Here is a 24229-nt window from a genome sequence, read left to right as displayed (position 1 = left end):
GATTTCTAAATCTTTGTCAAAATGCTAGTATGAACAGAGCGTATTAATTTAAATCTTTGTTTTATTTGGGGGCTGTAGCGTCAGAATATCCTCTAGAGCAGGGGTGTCAAACTCATTTTCTTCCGGGGGCCACATTCAGCCCAGTTTAACCCTTTCATGCATAGTGGTCACTACAGTGGACAAACTATTCTACAGCCTTTGTATATTCATGGGTTTTGTTGCCAACACAGTGGACACTTATGCACCATCCCAAATACTGACATTCATACCATTACTGTAACTTTACTTCATAAACCTGATCTGCACTAGCATGCTTGAGTGTAAATCAATTGCTAATTGTTATAAGACTGTAATTAACAGTTTTCTTAAACAAAAAGTTTTTTTTTTTGCATATTATCTCCATGAAGTGTGTAATAACTAGTATTAGAATATGTTAAAATATGGCAAAACATCAGATTAACAGCATTAAAAATGTTTTTATTTCAGTGTTCACACAGTTTATCACTTCCTGACGATGGGTTTTAAATATGTTTCTTTGCTTTAAAAATTGAACTCATGGTGTCCAGCTGAGTGGACATTTTTGTAACCCCACGAAAAATAGGTTCATTAAAAAAAAAAAAAAAAAAAAAAAAGAAATTGTTTTTTCCATGCCTAAAGAGGAATAAAAACACTCAGGACAAAAATCTTAACTAAGGTTCTCATAATTCATGCATGAAAGGGTTAATCTGAAGTGGGCTGGACCAGTAAAATAATAGCATGATAGCCAATAAATAATGATAACTCCAAATTGTTTTAGTGCAAAAAATAACATTCAGTTATGCCAATATTTACATTTACTAACTATCCAGACAAAAAGGATGTGAATAACCTGTAAAAAATGAAATTTGGTAAGAAATATAAGTACAGTTTATCAATATTCTGCCTCCAGTTATCATGTATACATATGCAATATAAATCTGATCTACAAAGGCACAAAACATTCAGTAACAGGCAGAATATTGTTAAAATTGCACTTAATTTACTTCAGACATTTTTGGTTATTCACATTTTATTGTTAAAGGATAATTTGTTAATGTAAACATTTTCATAATTTGCTGTTTTTTGCACAAAATCAAAGAGAAAAAAATGGTGTTGTCAGTATTTATATATTATTATGATATTATTTTTGAGTTTGACGCCCTAACTTGCACTTTTGCAAATTAATCCCATGGGCCGGATTGTAACCTTTGACGGGCCGGTTTTAGCCCCGGGCCACATGTTTGACACCTGTGCTCTAGAGCCAATGGATCCATGGTGGCACTGTGGTGGGATTTTTTTAGGTTGTCTGGAGGATGGTATCCATAGCACCCCCAGGAAAGGGGCGTGGCTTTGCTCTGAGGACATGTTAGACCTACAGTATCTCCTGGCTACACTGAACACTAGTACTAACATACGTACATTACAAAAAAAACTCCACTATCATTAATGAAATTGGCTTTGCATCCTTCCCATGTCTGAGATACAGCTCCCGTCCCCCTCTCAACATCAAGGCAAACCCCATGTGCAGACCATCTACAGGCACAATGGACAGTTTAACATCATGTCCCATGTTTCATGATTCTCACCACCCATGAAAGAAGCATGAAACATCAAAATAGACCTGTACTTACTGTACCTGTACCTGTACTTATTGTACCTGTACCTGTACCTGTACTTACTGTATTTTTATATGAGGTGTAAAGAACCCAGATATGGGTCATAATGTGTACAGATTTTTGGGGTGTCCTGGTGGTTCACCTGGGAAAACACTTCCTACATAAGCCATGGATTATCAAATAAAGGCAAAAATGTCTAAAAACAGATCATTAAAAATATACATAAATATACAAAGCCTGAAGTTTTTGTTTTAGATCAGTAGTTAAACTACTGATACACAGCAAAGGGGTGGTTTAGTTTAGTTTATGTATGTCATTCATTAGATAAAAGAAAATCCGCTGCTACACAAACTGACCACATGGTGAATGAAAAGGAGCAGAAAGAAGAACAATCTGCTCCTCTTTAACAAAATACTTTAGCATTTATAATAGCAACTCCAACCAGAACTGTGAAATCAACCTCTTAATACAATACCTGCCACCCCTTATTACTGCAATTAATCCTTTGCAAATAAATAAATAAATAAATGAACAGCCTGGCACTATAGAAAGAAAAAAACAAAACAAAACACGGAACAAAAAAGTTTAAAAATAAGCATTAAAAATCTAAATAATAAACAAATATAACATTTAATTTAATTTTAAACATGCAAATATACACATGAACCTACCAAGTTTCACATAGCCACACATAACTGAATGACAAAAATTTGTAAATTCAATGTTTTAACTAGAAACAGTCGGAGAGCGCAGACCACCGCCAAGGCAGATCAGTGGGCCCCCGTGGCCCCCACACCCCCCCGATCACCACCAAAATTTAATCATTTGTTCCTTGTGCCAGTATCAACATTTCCTGAAAATTTCATCCAAATTTGTCCATAACTTTTTGAGTTATCTTGCACACGGACAGACAGACAGACAGACAGACAGACAGACAAACAGACAGACAGACAGACAGACAGACAGACAAACAGACAGACAGACAGACAAACAGACAGACAGACAGACAAACAGACAGACAGACAGACAGACAGACAGACAAACAGACAGACAGACAGACAGACAGACAAACAGACAGACAGACAGACAAACAGACAGACAGACAAACAGACAGACAGACAAACACAGACAGACAGACAAACAGACAGACAGACAGACAAACAGACAGACAGACAGACAGACAAACAGACAGACAGACAGACAGACAGACAAACAGACAGACAGACAGACAGACAGACAGACAAACAGACAGACAGACAGACAGACAGACAGACAAACAGACAGACAGACAGACAGACAAACACAGACAGACAGACAAACAGACAGACAGACAGACAGACAGACAGACAACAGACAGACAGACAAACAGACAGACAGACAGACAGACAGACAGACAGACAGACAGACAGACAAACAGACAGACAGACAGACAGACAGACAGACAGACAGACAAACACAGACAGACAGACAGACAGACAGACAGACAGACAGACAGACAGACAGACAAACAGACAGACAAACCAACGCCGACAAAAACAGAACCTCCTTGGCGGAGGTAATTAAATGTTAGAAAATGTTGTTTGTAGTTTCATCAGTTAACTACACACAAAATAGCAAAAAAGTACGTTATTTAGTCGAATAACTACTAAACATGAGTATGTCTGAAATAAGTCTAGTTAAATGACCAGTTTGATGATGTAAGTTCTCTGATGGTCCAAAATGATTTTCCATAACTTGGCATCGGTGGAAACCTCCTAAGAGCCCAAACTGACCACAGAGTTTATGGTGTGACGCAACAGAAGACATTACAGACAGGAAGCAGTATGAAATAAGAGTACGAGCCATGAAAACATACACAGCAGCCAATTCCATCCATATACGATCATTCCAATCAGGTAATGGCCTCCATTACTATCAGTCGGATGGGCCTGAATCGACAATTAACACTGATAAGTCCTCATGAGAAAACAATGTCTAAACTCTCAAATATCATAAAATACAGGAACTTGAATCATCATTGTCATCACGTGGAGGCTAATTGTTGAAGATTATTCAAGTAACAGATGTTTCTTTGGCAGCGAGGCCGGTCTAAGAGGCAGCCATGAACTTCAAATCACTGGGAATGGTTTTCCAGGAAATGTCAAATGACAGGGCACCTAACAAGAGACCCACATGGACATGAGAGGGTTCTGAATGTTTCCAGTACAGTACAGCACTCAATTAGAGCTGAAACCATTAATCAATTAATCGGCTCGAATCGATTAAAACAATTAATTGATTACAATTTTCCAGAATTGAAGTGCATTTCCTTAATTTCTCTGCTGTTAAACATTGGTTCCACTGTTGTGTTTCACACGGACGCTTATTGTGACGCACATGGTGCCAGAACCAACACAAACAACAGAAGAGACCGGGACAAAAAGGTAGAAAATGTCTATATGTTGAGTTTCCTACACTGGAACCATCATTTACTCCTTTAAACTTTTAATCTTTCATATAAACATTATAAATATGAGTCTGTGTTTGTTTCAGTTGGATGTTAGTTCCATGTTCAGTTGGTATAAGTTGGATCCAAATGTGTTGAGGACTGCACTGACATACTGTTTGTAGATGTCATTGGACTAGTTTGTTGTTGTTATTTATATCTATAAAAATGTACACTTTTATACTGTTGTTATTGCTGTTGTTATTTCTCCATATTTTTTTTAATACTCTTTACAATTTTTTTTTCATATTATCTCTATGAAGTGAGCAATGACTGTTAGAGTATGATAAAATGTGAGAAAACATCAAATTAGCTGCATTAAAAATATTTTTATTTCATAGTTTTCATACAGTATATCAGTAAATGTGTTTCTTTGCTTCACAAATTAAATGCACGGTGTCCAGTTGAGTGGACATTTTTGCAACTCCATGAAAAATAGGTTCATATAAAAAAATGTTCAATTGCATTGTTTTTTTTAATGCCTAGAGGAATAAAAACACTTAGGAAAAAAAGACCTTATTTACTGCCATTTATTGTTAGGTATTTTTTATTCTTGCTGTGATTGTTATTGTATTTGTTTGTTATTCATTTTTCGATATTGGGTGGAGAGAGAGCCAAGGCACACTGTGTTTCATTGCCATGGTACTTGTACCCTGAACACACATGACAAATAAACTTGAAACTTAAAACTTGACTTAAAGTCTTAATTAAGGCTCTCATAATTCATGCATGAAAGGGTTAATGGCTGCATTTGTCAGTCTGTCTTGCAAAGCAGACTGGAGTAGATCATATGGATCCTTTGCACACCTATAGACTGAAGCAGAAATCATTATGAATCAAATTGTTTTAAATCGAAAATCGTTTTGAATCGAAAATCAATTTTGAATCAAATCGCAGCCCCAAAAATCGGAAACAAATCGAATCGTGAGATAGTAAAAGATTCCCACCCTTGGCATGGTCCCTATTAAATAAACCAATAAAATACAATAAAATAAATAATAAATGGTGATAAATCACTTAAGAAAGGTGAAATAGAAAGAAAAATTCATTTGGGAACTGCCATAAAAGTAGCACTGGGTCTTTATGGGTTAATCATAGAACGGTGAAGTTGAAGTTGTACCTGTGTTTCGTTGAAGTCTTTGACGCCAACACAGTACACGATAGCACCAAGAGCCCTCGCTCTCTCCGCCTGTTGGAGGATACGGGAAATAATCATTCAAATACATCCACAAAATCAGCACCAAACAAAAGAGTGGATTTGTGTCCTTTGGGTGTTGTTACCTCTTGCTGTGCAGTGATAAGCTGATGTTCCTGCAGTTCTCCATCTGTCAGGGCAATAATCACACTAGCTGTGCCTGGAAAAAAACACATACAGCCAGATTTTAACCTCAGCATAAATCATCTTTTCCTGAGGTAAGGAGGCAGAACCAGATATTTGATGCCTACCGAAGTTTTCTCGGTGTATCTGCTCATTCGCCTGCAATTAGGAGGAAAAAGTCTTGGTGAGATGATCAGGAAATACCAAAGATTCTTCTTTAAAGTGGTCATTTGGTGATTTTACACAGTTGCAACTTTAGAATGATGGCTTACCCTCTGCAGACCGAGGTGCATGAATGTGTCTCCACCTGGAATCTCCCTTTTCAAAGCGTTTAGTCCCTTTTGGATATCCACTCTGCAATCAAGGTTTCGAAGAAGACACATTAGAACATCTGTTTTCTTCACTTCACAGTTCAAACTCTTGCAGACTGTGGCTTCACTTACCTGTTCTCTGTCAGCTTCATGATGGTAGATGCTCTTGAGGAAAAGGTTATAAAGGACATCCTCAGCATGGGACTAAAAAAGGAAATTGGTGAAATACTGTAAGCCTTTGCACATATGCATAAATAAGGGGTCCGTGTTGTTAGCCAGTGTTTGTGCAGGACTAAAACCAGCACAGTTACGACTAACGGGAACAGCTATACTCATAATTTAGTATTTGGCTCCTGGTTGAGGATTGACACTTTAAACAACATTTAATATCATTATTTTCTGCGTCATTTGAGATAAAAACCACAGATTACTTGGAAACATCAAGTTCATAATTACAGTTACAGTTAATACTTCAAAAGCAAGATTAGTCCCATTAAAAACACGACATTAGTAGCAGGACTTATGCTTTATTTTCACGCCAGACTTCATGATTGGTTTTAAAGTGGTGACAAACTCACTCAGGACAAACTACTTCACCTCCTTTGAGCTTATTCCAACATAAACTGTGTCTTGAATGAAGTCCAAAACACAACACGCCATCAAGTGACAACACACACTGATCTGTGTGAGCTGGGTTTGGGATTTCAGACCCCTGTGCGTGACAGGGATTCAGATGTTGTCCAAAACACGTCCCAAAAGCCTCAGATGTGGCTTTTTTTTTGTTTAGTTTTTTTGTTTTTGTCTATTGGTAAGAGCTAGGAATTACATGTATGTAAACATGCACACATGCGCAAATATTTGAAGCAAAATAATGTTGTGTTGTTTGTCAGAGTAGGTAAGTTAATACAGATTTGAGCTGTTTGTAAGTTTCACTACAGTCTGTTTGAACCAAGAAGCTTCATGTGTTGTTGTTGTTGTTGTGGCCTTATCACATGTCATATTTTACCAAACACTTACATTCAGCAGAAGTCACTGATGCCAACTTAGCACGTTTGTTGCTAGATTTAGCAACTTTTTGGACTACCCTAGCAATTTTTTTTTTTTTTTTTTTCCAAAAAGCACCTTGCAACAAATTTAGATAGTTTTTGTCTGAGAACTTTTAGAAACTTTTGAAAAGTGACTCAAATGGTAAAGCACACACATTTCCCTCTAAGGCACAGGTGTCAAACATTGTGGCCCGGGGACCAAAACTGGCCCGCCAAAGGGTCCAATCTGGCCCGTGGGATGAATTTGTGAAATACAAAAATTACACTGAAGATATTAATAATCAAGGATGTTAAAATCATTTTAGGTCAGTTCAATCTAAAGTGGATCAGACTAGTAAAATATTATCATAATAACCTATAAATAATGAAAACTGCAAATGTTCCTCTTTGTTTTAGAATGAAACAAGTAGAATTAGAAAAAAAAGTTACATTCACAGACTATCCTTTTGCAAAAAAATATGAATAACCTGAACAAATATGAACAATCTGAAATGTCTTAAGTAAGTAAAGTAAGTAAGTATGTAAGTAAGTAAGTAAGAGAAGTAAGTGGAATTTTAACAATATTCTGCCTGTTATGCACATGTATAAATGATGCACATGTATAAATGATCAACTTAGGGGTAATATTGTTAACATTGCACTTTTTTTCTTAAGAATTTTCATGTTGATCATATTTGTTCATGCTATGTTCAAGTACGGTTCGTAGATGTAAACATTTTCATAATGGAATTTTACTTTTTTCACTCAAAAACATAGAGAAAACTTGGGAGTTGACATTATTTATAAGTTCTCATCCTATTATTTATATTATTTTACTGGTCTGGCCCACTTTAGATCATATTAGACTGTATGTGGCCCCTGAACTGAAATGAGTTTGACACCCCTGCTCTAAGGCTACATTCAGACTGCAGGTAAATGTGGCCAAAATCTGATTTTTTTGCCCATATGTGACCTGTATCTGATCTGTTAAACACAGTTTGAACAGCACTGATCCAGTTTTTTTCAAATCCAACCCAGGCCACTTTCATATGTGATCCTAAATCTGATATGAAGCTGATATTTTGTTATGTGACTTTAATCTGAACGGCCGCATTTATCCGACCTTCACATCTTTGAAATGCGACAAACATCCTACGAGGAGGAGCGGTGGGAAAAATATATTTAATTCTGTAAACACAGTGCATGTCTGCGTGGTCATGTATTACGTCAGGACCTCTTTTGCACATGCAGGTCACTTCAGGGTCACATTCAGTTCATACTCAAAACTGATAGAAGTTGCATTTAATGTGTAATACGAATGAACAAACCAAAAAATTGGAGTTAACCAAAAAATCCAAATTGTGCATTAAGACCTGCTGTCTGAACGTAATCTAAATGACACCAGATGATTTCCTGTGTCCCAGTCATATAAACCCACAGTCTGTCTGTAGATGGAAAAGTCAGTGTTTCACATTTAGACACTTTGTTGGTATATTTAGTGATTTTTCAGACCCCTCTACAGACTCCTTATCCAAAAAGACACTAGTGACAAATCCATCCCCTTTTTCTGGTGTTAGTGGAGACTTTTGGAGACTCTGACGTTAAAACATGTATCGTTGTTTGTCGAAAACAAATCCCTGAATATAAATCTGTCCCATTGACATTGACAGTTTTCTCTATTGTCTCTTTTTGGTCCATTTTGATTGTTAATATAAACTGAAAATTAAAAATGTTATGGTTAAAAATGTTCCTGTTTTACTGTGACTTGTTGTCGTCTCGTAAGTGGACCATAAGGTTAAAAACCAAACCAAACTGAAGAAAATGAATATCTAAACATTTAGGTTGTTTTTATTCTCACTTTTTGTCTCTCACACAATGTTATTCCTCTGTCTTACATCGTTCATTACAATTACATGAACATTTACAATTATGCAAATTAGGTGGTGATGTCATTTAGCAACTTCTAGTGACTTTTAGGACAAACAACAGATACTTTTGCCACTGAGGAGTTGGAAACACTGGCTGCAGTATATATTACACTGGTCAACAATAAATTTATTGTTTCAGTTTTTGGAGCTGATTTAGGATAATTTTGGTGTGCTGAATCCAAAAATCACATTAATTTTGCTCAATCAGGTCAACTTTCTGAACCATGCTACATATTGGCTTTTTAACATTTTTGCTTACATTTATGGGCATTTTCACATCATATGATACAAAATTCTTTCATATTTCTTGCAATAAACGAGTTCTGAAGATTTTACTTTTGCCAATTTATGATTGTTTTTTTTTAATATTACAGGTGAATGAAATGGCTTCGACTAGAAGATCTTGCAAAAATAAGCCTGACATATTCTGCTACATCTGCAGTGAATACACCATTGTACCTAACAGGAATCAAGTCACAAGTTTCATAAAGTGTGCTTACCAATCTTATTTTGGTATTAATTATTATATTTTGTGGGAAGATCAAATTTTTCAAAATCAAATTAGCAAAAAAACCTGACCTGATTGAGAAAAACAGATGTCATTTTTGGATTTAGCGGTGCAAAATGGTCCTAATTCAGTTAAAAAAAACCTAGACAACTTGCAAAAAACATTTTTTTGTAACCCAGTGTAATCTATTAACTGTGCGTTATGAATCTGACACCATAAAGTTCAACGTATCGGACTTTGTCTAAAACAAATCCACTTAGATTGTTAACATAGACTAAAAATTTAAAATGTTCATGTTTTACTGGGACTTGTTCCTAAGTTTTACTGTAAGGTTAAAAACCAAACCAAACTGAAGAAAACGAAGATTAAAAACTAAACAAACAAACAAAACAAACTAAGTAACTGGTCCAGAGTGTCTCTTTTGGGTCACTTTTGTTGGCCTTCGAGCCCAGATAAAGGAGGACGGTTGGAATTGGAACATTAAATAAAACTAGAATTGACAAAGTATAGTTCATTTGCAGTTCTAAACATATTTAGGTTGTTTTTATTCTCTCTTTTGGTCTCTAACACAATGTTATTCCTCTGTCCTACATCGTTCATTACAATTACATGAACTATGCAAATTAGGTGGTGATGTCATTTAGCAACTTCTAGTGACTTTTAGGACAAACAACAGATACTTTCACCACTGAGGAGGTGGAAACACTGGCTGCAGTATATATTATCTTTTAACAGTGCTTTCCTTTAGACATTGCTCAGCATATGTGCATCACAGTCTGCCTCCCTCAGTCCATATACATTTAGATCCTGCAGACAAAAGCTTCACCACTGCAGGGATGCGGTAAAACGTCAACCCACCGGCTAAATGACTTAGCATATGGCCACTTGTAACAGTAGGGACACATTTGATTTTACTTTACTGGGGTAACTGCTGTGTAAAGTATGTGTTCCTCTTTAGAGACTAACATTTAGGTGCTCCAGGAAGTTGAGCACAGAGGCAAAAGGTTGTTTAGAGCCTAGAGACATACAGTCTAGTAAAACATTTCCAAATGTTTAACAACAGTTTACTTGTGTAATTCCACTTTTTGTTGCGTGTATGTCTGCTTAACTGTGCACTTTGGCGTCCCGACATAACACATAATGTCTGCTGTGATGAATGATGACCCTGCAATGCAAGAACAGCTGCATTATCTGCATCTGCGTATTTACATGAAGGTTCTCTTACCTTTTGAATTTCACTGCCAAATTCTCCACAAAGTAATAGATTTCTTCCCAATGGTTCTTCACACTGCCTGACCTGAAAGACACAAAATTATGGAATTTAATTAAAACAATTGAGCTCAACGTACATAAAGGGGCATAAGTTAACTTTAAAATTAACCTGTAAAGCACATAAATAGTACATGAGTAGAATATATTCAGAAGTAGCAACAAAAAGACCCCAGAATGCTCAGTTATCTTCATAATGTAGCATAAAAACAATTAATCATGTAGCCTTACTTTATAGGCAGTATGAGAAATGTCAGGAAGCACAAATTAGGGCAACAATTGGACATTGTAATTTTACTGTAAAGACTATCTTTTTTTTTTTTTTTTTTTTTTGGCAAACTCAGACAAAAACCAAGGCTTAAACGATCTATCAGACATGCACCAACCTCCATCTGGAAGAGCAGTCAAACAAGATAAAATATAGGCTTTGTTAGCCCAAAAAACGACAGGGGGTAAAACCATTTACTTCAAAACATGAAGAACAGGCTCACAGCTGTTTAATATGTTACTTTACTACGACAATTATCTGTTAAAGATAGAAACAAAGAAACAAAAAAAGGACGTGACAGCTTTGTTCACCAAAACTACTGGGTGTTAAACAGTTAACTTGGACAAAAAGGTCATAGGTGTCACACTTTTCTGTAAAAAGGAAATAAAAAAGGTGAAAGAGCTAATTAGCATAGTAGCTTTTCTTTAGCTTATCTGTAGCTCATGGGCAGAGAGGTGTTTAACTAGGGTTAGCTAACCTCAAAGGACAGACAAGGACATTTTTAATAAAGTGGACTTTTATTGATTAGTAAAAATGAAGACTGGAGTAGACAGGAGTAAAAATAATTAGCATTAAGACTTTGTGAGGATACTGGTGAGATAAAAGGCTGCGGTGTGCAGTTTAGTACCCTCCTGTATCCTGCATGAGCCCCCGAAGGCTAAGGAAATTGGCTCTGGTCTCCCAAGGGCGCCTCCATAAAAGCATTATTTAAAACATTTATTTAAGGAACACCTCCCTATGGGGTCGCCTTCATTTCCTTGAGGCAGACCGTGCCTACGTCCGTGCAACTGTGGTGATTTTATTAGCTAAGTGTAAGTATTAAAGGCATGAAGTGACCAGTCTGGAGGTCATCCGTTAGCTAACGACTGAGAAGCAGAGAGGACTCATGGGAAATGAGCTAACGGGCTGTGGTAAAACTGGAGGTCTGGTTAGAGGATGAGGAGTGCTTAGAATAAAGTGTGAGGCAGACTGGATGTTATTCTAGGTGCTGACTAACTGATGTAATGGCATTAGACAAACTGGAACTAACCAGTGTGGATGTGTTGTCACATGGACTACACTTTTTCCTACACACGAATCATCAGCAGTTCAATGTTTGACAGTAGGTTTTTTTATTTTTAGTATGGAATCCTCTCTTTGTTTCAGTAAAAACAAGGTTAAAGATTACATCAACGCTGGTACTTTAAGTCCATGCTCTGTAGACTATTGGGTTTCTCTTAAGTAACAGTCTACAAATACATTATCCTTATTAACCCATAAAGACCCAGTGCTACTTTTGTGGCATCCCCCAAATACATTTTTCTCTCTAATTAACCTTTCTTAAGTGATTTATCAGCATTTATTACAATATATTCCTCTGTATTCTGCATTTTTCAGGGAAAGTCATATATTTTTACATATTTAATATAATGGTCATGTAGATGGTAATGAAATCTCAAAGTAAAATCAAAGGTTATGTATCAATAATGGAATGTAAAAACAAGTGTTTCCAAATACTCCATGGGTTTTATTGGTGAATCAATATTTCTGAAAATGATGATGTTTCCATTTTGATTGTGGAGCCTCTGAACGTCCAAATGGGTCATATCTGATGACCATGAAAACAAACTGTATTTTACCTCAATTATTTACATTTATTGATAAGATTATGGTATCAGCAGGTATTAACCAGTTTAGGACAGTAGATACTTTTGGCTGCTGGCAGCAAGATTATTATCGTTAATGAAAACTAACGAAGGAAAACTAGAACTGAAAAAACTAGAATTGAAAAAACTAGAATTGAAAAAACATTTACGTTAACTTGCAATGAATAAAAACTATAATTAAAAGAAAAAAACAACAACTGAAACTGTATTGTGTACTTACAAAACTGAAACATATAAAAATGATGGATAAAATTCCCTTTGTTTTTGACTTTGTCAATATCGGATTGATATGAAATCGATTTATTTCGCTCTAGCAATTTTAGCTGGTGGCACCATATGGCACTTCATGGTCCGTTACTACTCGTCATTTATTGTTTACAGTTGTCTTGTTGTCCCCACTCTACCAGGAAACATGGAGACTAAAGTTGGGAGAAAGCAGCAGAGTCCTGTCTGGGGTTTCTGTGAATACGATGGCAAGGAAGATAAAAAATATGGAAAAACTAAAACTAATACTAGAACCTATAAAGAAAAAACAAAAACTAATAAAAACTAGCAAACCTGTTATAAAAACTACCTGAATTAAAGAAAAAAAAAGTCAAAACTAAATAAAACTAAACTATAATGAAAAATCTAAAACTATTATAACCTTGGTTGGCAGGTTGGGTTTTTATGAGTTAAAAATATCTCTCGGGAAGATTTATGACAATTTAATAGTAATGTGTCTTATCTAATAATCCTCAACTATCCAAATTGTGAAATATCTGAAAAAAGTGTTTTGCTTTGTAACCTTGGTAAATTCCCAGTTTCATCAACATATGTAAACACATATTTATAGATGTATATGGGATGCACCTCCATAAGCCATTCTAAATAAATGTTTTTTTGCATACATGTGCAAATAAACACAATGAAAACATTTCAAAACAGTCATTTTGTACCAAATCAAACAGTCTGTTATCCTCGTCTACCTTTTTAGATACACTTTCTCTGACTCATGACCAGACATAATGAAGACCATTATTTCTTGCTACAGGCTATTAATGGCTTCGGATGAAAGTTTCCTAAATTATTACTTCCATTTATAAATAGACCCCAATGTAAAAGAAATGTTTTCTCAATAACTTATTTATTTTCTGCCGCTGACTTTGGATGCATTTGTTTTGAAAATCAGCTTACAGTACATGGTTTGCACTTGAAATGAAAATAAATTGTGACTAACGCAATTGATCTTAAATTGAGTGTCACGGAGGATATATCCCATGCTGTTTCTGTGTTATTGCTTAGCAGTGGATGGGGTAATTGTTTGGCCAGGCAGAAGGGGAGACCCTGCCAGAGAATACCAGGGACTTTCCCATCATGCCTTGGTTTTTCTTTGCTGCCAAACCAGTCTTTGTGCAAACCCTGCTAAAAAAAAACAAAACAAAAAAAAAACATATTCTCTTCATTTTTACTTGCTGCTACGTGCTAGGGAATGTATTTTATCTCTTTTAGGTCTCTTAGTTTTTATTTTAACCCTTAAAGACCCACAACTAATTTTGTCACAACTTCCAAATGATTTTTTTGCCTTTCCTAAGTGATTTATCAGTTTTTATTATAATATTGTCCTCTGCATTTTGCATTTTTCAGTATTTTTCATGTATTTTCCTGTATTTAATTTACTGACCATGTAGATGTTCATAAAACCTTAGAGTAACTTCAAAGGTTTTTACATCAAATCAGAAAAAAAAGAGGGAAAAGTGACTTTTTCAACAAAATCTCTCATTAACTGACCATAAACCCAGTGTGTCCATCCACTGTCATTGATCCAACTCCATGGGTTTTACTGGTGAATCAATGTTGCAGAAGAGGATGATGTTTCCACGGTAACTACGGAGCCTCTGAACGTCCAAATGGGTCATATCTGATGACCGTGAACAGATTTACCTGAATTATTTACATGTATTGATTGGATTAGTGGATTAACAGGTATTTAAGATTTTAGATCAGTAGATGCTTTTGGTCAGTGGCGGATGTTTGGGTCTTTATGGGTTAAATCTCTTAGCTTCCACTAGGTTGACGGCCACCCACTGGGGTCAGGGTTACATTGGAGCCATACTTAGGATGTATTTCAGCCAAACGTTAAACACTTTCAGATGAAGTCTAATACATGCACAGTGGCCTCAGACGTCTTCTGTTATATATGTAACCATAACCCCAGCCCTCTGAGTACCATTAAAAAAAGAAAAAAGTGGAGGTTAAACAGTTCAAGAAGCGACAAACAACTTTCGATCCGGCCCCATGGTGAATGTAATTTGTATGAGGCTGATAGAGTTGTTTGTCAGCGCCTGCATTTGCACATGTTGACATGTTACACTCAGAACAAACAAAAACTCTCCAAGAATTTGCAGAATCAGCACAGACAGCAGTTGCAAAGACAGCCAGCTCATACTCAAAACTTCACCAAAACAAGATTCTGGGAAAAAAAAACAACAGATTTAAGGTGCAGAAAGCAAACACTAACAAAGAATCTGCACTTCATTAAGACTGTTAAAGTTAGACAACCAGATTTGGATCATCAATGCTTGAAGCGTCCAGACTAAAGCTGAAATAATTAGCTGGAATGGATTTTTAAAAATATATTATTATTATTATTATTATCATTATTATTGGATTACAATTTTCCTAAATCAAACCTGTGTTTCTTTAATTTCTCTGCTGCTAAACATTGGTTCCACTGTTGTGTTTCACACGGACACTTATTGTGACGCACATGATGCCAGGCTCAACACACAGTTGGATGTTAGTTCCATGTTCAGTTATAAGTTGGATCCAAATGTGTTGAAAACTGTAGTGATGCTGTTATTTGTAGATGTCATTGGACTTGTTTGTTGTTGTTCTCTGGATATTTTTATACTTTATACTGTTGTTATTGTTGTAATTTCTATATAGATTTTTTTTTAAAATCTTCTTTTACTTTTATACTTATTGTGGTTGTTGTTTCAGCTGGTTCAATTCAATTTTCAATTCAGTTTTATTTGTAGAGCCCTATATCACAACAAGGCTGCCTCACAGGGCTTTACAGAATGAAATTCTGGAATAAAGGACAAGTTGTTTGTCATTTTCAGACATTTTTACTATTTTTTCCCACCTATTGAAATAATTGTTTAATTGAATTGAATTGAAAAAGAAAATCCATAGATTAGATTGTAAAGAAAATAATCAATAGCTGTAGCTCAAGTCCAGACACATACTTCAATAGCAGTAAAAGCAACATGTACAACATATCTACATATCCAGTCTGAACACATTCAAATGTTAATCAACTAAACATGAAACAAACATAGACACATTCCTCTAAGTAGGGCTGTGTATGGGCAAGAATCAGGCAATATGATACAAATCACAATACTAGGATCGCGATATGATATATCACGATATATCATGATACTGTAACCCCTTTAGCCCTATCAGCCCGCCCGTGGGCCGAAAAAAATTATATTAATATTCATCTACTATAAAAATATAATAAATCAGGACAATGGATGTTTTTTTTTCAACTTTTGCTCAAGGTTTAGACCCTAATGTTAATAAAAGTACATCAAAAGTGTATTTTAGTGCAAACTTTAATGTTCAAACATGATTTTTAATCTTTGTGGGGTGAAATATACGCTATTAAAAATCTCCGACACGAACAATTAATTTATGCATATCATCGTCAATCCAGCTGAAAAAAAAACAGGCGAGGATAAAAAATTCTAATTTCTCTTTTAGTTTGTTACAGTTTACTCAGGCAGAGTAATAGATACAATATTTTAGACAATGGGAATAGATTCTGTGAGGTCTCTAAATGTCCATAGACACCAAGAACATCCATATGAACCTTATTATTGTGAAGTAATTCTTCATTTACTTTGGGTATTTTTAGGCGTTTTTCCCCTGAGGGTTTAACAGGTTAAAAAGGCAATTTTTTTGTTTGTTTCTTTTTTAAAAAATGACTATTTCCTTGAAAAATGAAATTACACCAGAAATCTGCACAACTTTTAAACACATCTTTGTTTGATCACAACAGGATCTAATGCTAGATTACAACATTTTTCTAATTCTCCTCGTTTTCAAAGGAACTAACATCTGCCTCTCAGACAGTAAAAGTGCTTTTAGGATGCTTCAGAGAACCATTATTTAATAAAACAGTGTTAAATAATAATAAATAAGATGGAAACAATAAAGAAAACCAAAAAACAGAAATGAACGTGCGCCATATCTGCATTTGAATAAATACCTAAAAATATCAATACAGTAATTTGTAATATTGATACAGTATCATGAAATGAAATATCGCGATATATTGCAGAACTGATATTTTCTAACAGCCCTACTTCTAAGGCTGACTGAGCAAAGAAAGAGGACAAGACCTTACAAGCAACCCCCCCCCCCCCACACACACACACACACACACACACAAAAAGGTTGAGGTGAAGGGGGAGGAGAGGTGTTTAACTTGGATGTGCAACAAAATGTGCAGCGCAAACAGAAATAGCGTAGTCACATGAGAACTGCACACACAGGAGAACAGCCTTTAACCTTAAAGCCAATGTTCCATTACAGCAACAGACAGAGAAGAGGAGAAAAAGAAAAGAAAAGAAAAGAAAAAAACTATGCTCAGCTTTCCTGTTAACGTGCAGTCATGTAGAGGTGTGAGGACAACTTCAGAATATTTATTTAACATCAGGGTGAATCTAAGGGCTCCTGCATTTGGGTTTCAGCCGCTTAAAAAAAAAATTAAAAAATTCAGGACCACAATGGGTCTTGGTTTGCTTTGGAACAGTCCAATTGTCTGAGGTGGCTGGAGTCGTGGGACCGAGGCCTAGCTCTGCAGTTTCACTCACCTGTCCAAACAGCGCTGGGAGAGGAAGTGGGCCATTTCATTCTATAATTCTGCATGAAAACATTTTATGTGGTCAATTTCTCCCCCCTTTCCCTCTTTGATCTAATTTAAGTCAGAGTTTTGCCCTGAAGTTCAGTGGTTTGGGGGCTGAAAATAACGGAAAATAAGAGGCTTTTTTTTAGGTGAGGGGGCGTCGATATTGCCGACAAAGTGATTGAGGCCAAAAGCAAGTTTGAAGTTATGTCATAGCAAATGGTCAAAGCTGAGTAACACTGTTTTCACGATTGGACAGGTTCACTCCAGGAAGATGAAGAACATATGTGTGGCTATCTGCCATTTAGGAGAATGGAAGAAAAAGAAACAAGGCAGAGGAGGAAGGAACCTTATCATGAGATTACATTCACTTATGGCTGGGAGTGAGATAATGCGCTGGCTCCAGCCTAAACTCGTCTGCCATGAGGAACACCGCGATGATTTGATGAAAACTTCAACAGCAAGGCCAAGCTACTCTTCCAGAGCTGCTTTAGCGAACACAGCTGGTGAACAGGGCAAAACAGATCTCCACAACACTAGACAGCCAAAGCAAAGCACAACAGAATCTGCAAACTATCAAAAACATGCCTTTGTCATTCGCTTTTAGAATTTATGGATGTTACATTTCAATCAAAACTACAGCCAAAGTACAGATGTCTAAGTTTAAGATGTTTTTCCTTGGACAAGATTTCTGGAATTAGATGCTGAAAACAGACGTTTAAACCAAGCATAACAAGGCAGATTAAACATAAACACAAGCAAGGAACACATTTAAAGCTGTTAGAAAAGTAGATGTGAACAGACCAGAAGCAAAACCTGGAAAATACAATGGTCTGAGCACTGGTGTCGACAGGAAGTCAGACCTGGACCTTTGAGAACAGACAAAGCATACGTCCATGCAGACAGTAGGTATAAACACAGTGGAACTTGATATTCCAACTCCAACTGCACAGTGTTCTGTCCTGTCGTCAATCATACTCATGTATGAAACAACTTTCTAAGTAACACATCACATAAACGTCACCTACTTCAGTCACTGAATTGTCATCTTAATGTAACCCATACCAGGACACAGAGTTATAAAAACAGCTTTGTTCCTGTCGCTGTCACTGAGCTCAATAAGAAATAGTGACATTGCACTTTACTAACTTCTTTAGTTATTTATTCCATTTCTGTGCTCTATTTATTATTATTGTGACTTCAAATTTTTAAATTTTATGTTCTTATCCTGGTTTTTATCCTGGATTGTTTTTATCTTTTCTGGTTTTTATTGTGTTTTATTGCATCTTGTTTTTATTTATTTGATCTTATTTATTTTATTGTTTTGCTGCTATACCAGTGAATGGTGGAACACTGAGCACTTTTTGTCCTGTCTGTAAGCATGATCAAGTGCCTGTCTGGCATGTTCAGTGTATGTGTTGTTGTAATGCCAAGGCAATCACCTAGACTGCAAAACAAATCTACCTACGGGTATAAATAAAGTAACCTTGACCTTGATACCAATGTTCAAAGAATATACCAGTATCTAGACATCCTTACTGCCCTGTATGGTCTAAGGAAAGGATTTTCCAAATCTGTGAATCTGGCAACCTTCTAATTGATCTGTTCAACCCATAGAGACCCAGAACAATTTTTGTGGTGACATCCATATGAATTTCTCTCGACGTTTAACCATTAAGTGATTTATTACCATTTATTATAATATTATCGTCTGCATTTTGTACTTTTCATTGAAAATAAAGTATTTTCCTAATTTAATTAACTGATCATGTACATCACAGGTGTCAAACATACGGCCCGGGGGCCAAATCTGGCCCACCAAAGGGTCCAGTCTGGCACTTGGGATGAATTTGTGAAATGCAAAAATTACACTAAGATAATAACAATCCTTTTAGTTCAGGTTCCACATTCAGACCAATTCAATCTCAAGTGGGTCAGAACCAGTCAAATACTGTCATAATAACATAGAAATAATGACAACTCCAAATTTTTCTCTTTGTAAATGTAAATACTTTCATGTAATTACACTAAAACAAAGCATAATTTTGCAAAAAAAAAAAAGTGAATCACCTGAACAAATATGAACAACCTGAAATGCCTTAAGAGAAGTAAGCACAATTTTAACAAGAGTCTACCTATAGGGGTTGGACAAAATAATGGAAACACCTTAAAAAATCAACAAAATATAATTTAATATGGTGTAGGTCCACCTTTTGCGGCAATTACAGCCTCAATTCTCCGAGGTATTGATTCATACAACTTGTGAATTGTTTCCAAAGGAATTTTAAGCCATTCTTCAGTTAGAATACCCTCCAACTCTTTTAGAGACGATGGCGGTGGAAATCGACGTCTTACTTGAATCTCTAAAACTGACCATAAATGCTCAAAAATGTTGAGGTCTGGGGACTGTGCCGGCCATACGAGATGCTCAACTTCATTAGAATGTTCCTCATGCCATTCTTTAACAATTCTAGCTGTATGGATTGGGGCATTATCATCTTGAGGTGAAGGTGTTTCCATTATTTTGTCCAACCCCTGTATAACTAAATGTTTTGTGTATTTGTAGATCCACTGTGATCTGTAGGTTATAATGAACATGTGTAAATGATAAACTGAGGCAGAATATTGTTAAAATTACACTTATTTTTTCAGTTTGTTCAAGTTATTCACATCTTTTGAAAGGATAGTTTGTAGGTGTAAACCTTTTCATAATGTAAATTTACTTTTTTCAGTCTGAAACAGAGAAAAGTTTGGAGTTGACATTATTTATATATTATTATGTAATTATTTTACTGGTTCGACCCACTTCAGATCAAATTTAGCTGAATGTGGCCCCTGAACTAACATGAGTTTGACACCCCTGATGTACATGCTCTTTAAAGTTCAGAGTAAATTCAAAGGTTATTATACCAAAACAGAGAAACTGTGGGCGGCCATGGCTCAGAAGGTAGTGAGGGTCTTCTAATAATTGAAGGGTTGGTGGTTTAAATCTTGCTCTGTCCCCCACCTTAAGTCACTCACAGTACTGTATGAATGCATGAGTGTTTGGTGGTGGGTGGAGGGGCTGTTTGGTGTGAATTGGCAGCCATGCTTGTATGTGTGAGTGAAAGAATAATGGATCAATAATGTAAAGTGCTTTGGGTGCCTTGAAAAGTGCTGTAGAAATATAATCCACTATTATTATTATTATTTATTTTATTTTATTTTATTTTTTTTCAAAACAAAGGAACCTGAAGAAAGCATGATTTTTTTCTTTTTTAGCAAAATCTCTCATTAAGTGATCATAAACCCAATGTGTCCGCCCACTGTCATTGATCCAACTGCATGGGTTTTACTGGTGAATCAATGTTGTAGAAGATGAAGATGAAGTTTCCACGGTAACTACGGAGTCTCTGAACATCCGAATGGGTCATATCTGATGACCATGAAAAGATGACACACTGCCTTTTACACCAATTATTTACATGCATTGATAGAATTAGTGGATGAACAGGTATTAAACAGTTTAACTCAGCAGATGTTTTCGGTCAGGGGTGGATATTTGGATCTTCGAGGGTTAATCTGTTTCTCACATCCCTTATCAGGTCTTATGGAAGATAATTCCATGCATGTATAAACCGGAACAAAGACTGATAGAAGAGATTTTTCAGACTTTTCCTTTTCTCATCCACCTCTGCATCAGTGTCAGATAATACTATTCCACAGTTTTGGTCAACATGACTGTAATCATCTATTCACACTTGGTAGGAGCACTGACATTGGCTTTGAACTACCAACAGACACTTGGATGCCCACAGTGCCTCCTCTTACACAGACAGTTAACATGGATAATGTTAACTGTGATAACACTATGAAAAATTAACAACTTGTGACACAATATAATAATGTTCTGTAACCCCTGAGTAGAAAACAGTAGATAATAACCAGAGTTTTAATTCCAGTGGACATGTAATCCAAACCATCTGTATACAACAGGCTTTTTGCATCCATCCAACAGTTAGTGCAGTGGTATATACTCTTTCCAAATAGCTGTAAAAAATGGGAAGTAAAACGCATCATTAGCGATGTGCTGCTCAGTGATGCTAAACAGACCATGCCAAGAGGAGACAGGAATTTGTTCGACGTCCCCCAGGGTCTAGGAGGACCTGAAGAATAAAAACATCTTTAATCATTTCTATTAATGCCTTTTTCTGCTGAATGAGTGAATAGTGCATTAGCTAGATCTGCAAAAAATGAGTCAGATGGTTTTGTGTGTCTGCCAAAGAGTGTGTGTATTAATAAATTATACTGAGACATGGACAAAGAAAAAATAGTGTGTAGAGAAAAAGTAGTTGTTTTTGGAGTGTATGGTTTCTTCTTTTCCAGATTCGACTGTTCCATGGATTTCCCTGAAGTTGTGAAATCCATCACATGGAACTACCATGACAATCATACTACAATAATAATAATAATAATAGTAATAATACAAACATAAGCGTATTTAAAGTGTAATGTAATATAAAAGGTAAGTTGCAATTAAAGGTTACGTCTCTATGATTTATCTGTGCCCGTGCACTTACGTGCTGGTCTGTTTTGTGGTGGGACTCAGTTGTTTGTTGACATGAACAGACTCCATTTCTAACAGTAGCTTGTGTTGCAGACGGCAGAATAAGGTTTTTTTTTTTGTTTTTACAGCCAAACCAACATCTGTAGCTTAAAAGTAAAACCAATGGGGAAGTATCTTACGGTGTAATACTGCTGAAGGCCACTAGATGCCGCTCCAAGAGCCCTGGCCTCCACAGACTTCTAACTTCAATAACAATTAAATAAGTCAAAAGCAACAAATAATAAGTAAATAAGTCTGTTAAAAAAAAGCAGCAGTCCTTCCGCTGTCATTGGTTTTATTTGGATGCTGGTGGTCCATCTGTAAATGACTAAAGATTCAAGACCGATAGAGAGTTTGACATCTGCCGTTTAGGGATTTGACTGACAGCTGTAACTTAGTTTCATAGCTTCTGTTCATTGAATTAAATGTATTTTTTTCTACACAGACTGATTGGTTGTAGTTGTAGTCAATAAGTTAACAACACTAACAAGACCATCAAATGATTTTTTTTACAAAAATTATTAAGTTTACTGCTTTACTATTTCAATAAGCTAGCATTTAGTAATACATACAATTTGTCCAAATATAGTCATGAGTCATATCAATAGCCAACATGTACATCTGAGGTTCAAAATGGCAGTCCAAACATAGTAGACATAACATAGTGATGTCCATAACAACAGAAAACATCAGTGTAAATGGATCAGACAGTTATTAACCCTTTGGAGTCCCTGGATGCAGATGTCCAAGTAATACTGTGAAGTCAATTGTTTTGAAACCAGATTTACGATTCGCAAGAAAAACATCATTTTCAGTAACATTGTCATCACGTTTGGTGTAGGAAGAGACATAAAAAAAAGTATCTAGCTTTTCTTAAAAAAAACAAAAACAAACAAAAAACACCTGAGGCATTGTCTGCATTTTCATGTAAATAGTTGTATATTACGTAGTTATTTGCTTTTTTATTTTAATTTTTTTTAAAAGTTTTCAATGTATATGTTAATTCTAAGCTATAAAACACTAACAAATGGTTTGATCAACATGTTTTCAGTGAAAAACAGTAAAGAATCTAACTTTTTCCTACTTGGATTTCAGAATTTGTGTGATTTCATGTTCAGTGTGTTAATACAGCATGTCGAATGAAAAAATAACTGTAAAGTCACACAGGTTAGGTTGCGCTGAAAGAAAAAGATAGATAGAAGTCAATGTTAAGAGTTTTTTAAACCTCCTGAGACCCAGCAATGCACTTTTTGTCCTCTGTAGGGGACAAAAGTTTCACCGTTTTACTTGAAAATGCTGTCCATTGCAAAGGACATTCCATTAATAAATAAATAAATAAATAAATACAAATAATTTTAAAAATGTATCTGAAAAAACTGTTGCATGATGCAATTTCCAATAAAGACAATTGTTTAATGTAAAAAAAAAGCCAAAACGTTCACTTTCCTGGGTCTCAGGAGGTTAATGAGAAAAATAAAAGCAAAATCAAAAGTATTCAAAAATGGCAAAAATACACTCAGACTTCTAAGGACTACCCTAGAAATGGAGTCACCCAGCACGTGAGCTTCATGTAAGAACACAAGCTCAAACCTCATCTATTGAATTGTTTTTGGTGTTCACGTTGCATCTTTCCTGTCAAGAAAAAGACGAGATAAAAGGGCAATAAAATGATCTGTTGTGATGACTGACTATTCAAAGCCTTGTGTTTCTCCAGCAGACGTTCTAGCTACTGTAAATACATCTGTGACAGTCTGCTAAATGTCTCAACCAAGAATGGTGTCAATTACCCAACATGCACTTCTCTACCAGAGGGCAGTGGTATGACGCCATGTGGGAAAAAGCTGGCCTGGTCTGCAGGATTAGCAGCTCTCAGCTCCGTTCTCACGGCTCAAAGTGTTGAAAAAGGAAAAATAAAGAAAAATCCCAACTGTACCGAGGAGCTGTCTGCCATTCCAGCTGGGCCTACCCACACCACCCCAGCCTGCAGCCAATGGTGGCGCTCCAATTTAACTGACTGGGCACAAGGCTTTGTTTGTTTAAAACCACTAACCTACTTTTACAGCCATTGCAGAAGTCAAAGTCTTTACTGCGTGATTGCTGAGCTAATGCAGCACGTCTATTCCAAAACCAAGGAATTGTTTGACAAAGCTACTGGATAACGAGCTGATAGAAAGGCATTTGAGATGTGTATCGAAAGACACAAAATTTTCCTTCACCTTCTAAAAATAAACATTTCCCTCTAAACTCATGGCAGAGTCATATGCCAGATGCAGCTGGTTTGGATTAAAGTGGCATTTTCTTTCTTGACAACCTTGTTTTGTTCTTTTTTGCATTTGTTAAGACTTCTTTTCTGCT

At 36.0% G+C, this 24229-nt stretch overlaps 1 protein-coding gene across 1 annotated transcript in view; it reads right to left on the bottom strand.

Moving 5' to 3' along the window:
- antxr1c (ANTXR cell adhesion molecule 1c) overlaps positions 1-24229 on the bottom strand; it is an 86601-nt gene that overhangs the window by 48355 nt on the left and 14017 nt on the right. The window contains exons 2-7 of the mRNA XM_030163461.1: positions 10435-10506; positions 5881-5952; positions 5710-5791; positions 5566-5596; positions 5401-5474; positions 5240-5308 (exon numbers count right to left, since the gene is read on the bottom strand). Coding sequence (XP_030019321.1) covers positions 5240-5308; positions 5401-5474; positions 5566-5596; positions 5710-5791; positions 5881-5952; positions 10435-10506 — 400 coding nt within the window. The remainder of the gene's footprint in view (positions 1-5239; positions 5309-5400; positions 5475-5565; positions 5597-5709; positions 5792-5880; positions 5953-10434; positions 10507-24229) is intronic.

The sequence above is a fragment of the Sphaeramia orbicularis genome, chromosome 19 (genome assembly GCF_902148855.1).
Source record: "Sphaeramia orbicularis chromosome 19, fSphaOr1.1, whole genome shotgun sequence".
Lineage (NCBI taxonomy): Eukaryota > Metazoa > Chordata > Actinopteri > Kurtiformes > Apogonidae > Sphaeramia > Sphaeramia orbicularis.
The sequence above is the reverse complement of the archived record's forward strand: the minus strand, read 5'-3'. Positions and strand labels throughout refer to the sequence as shown.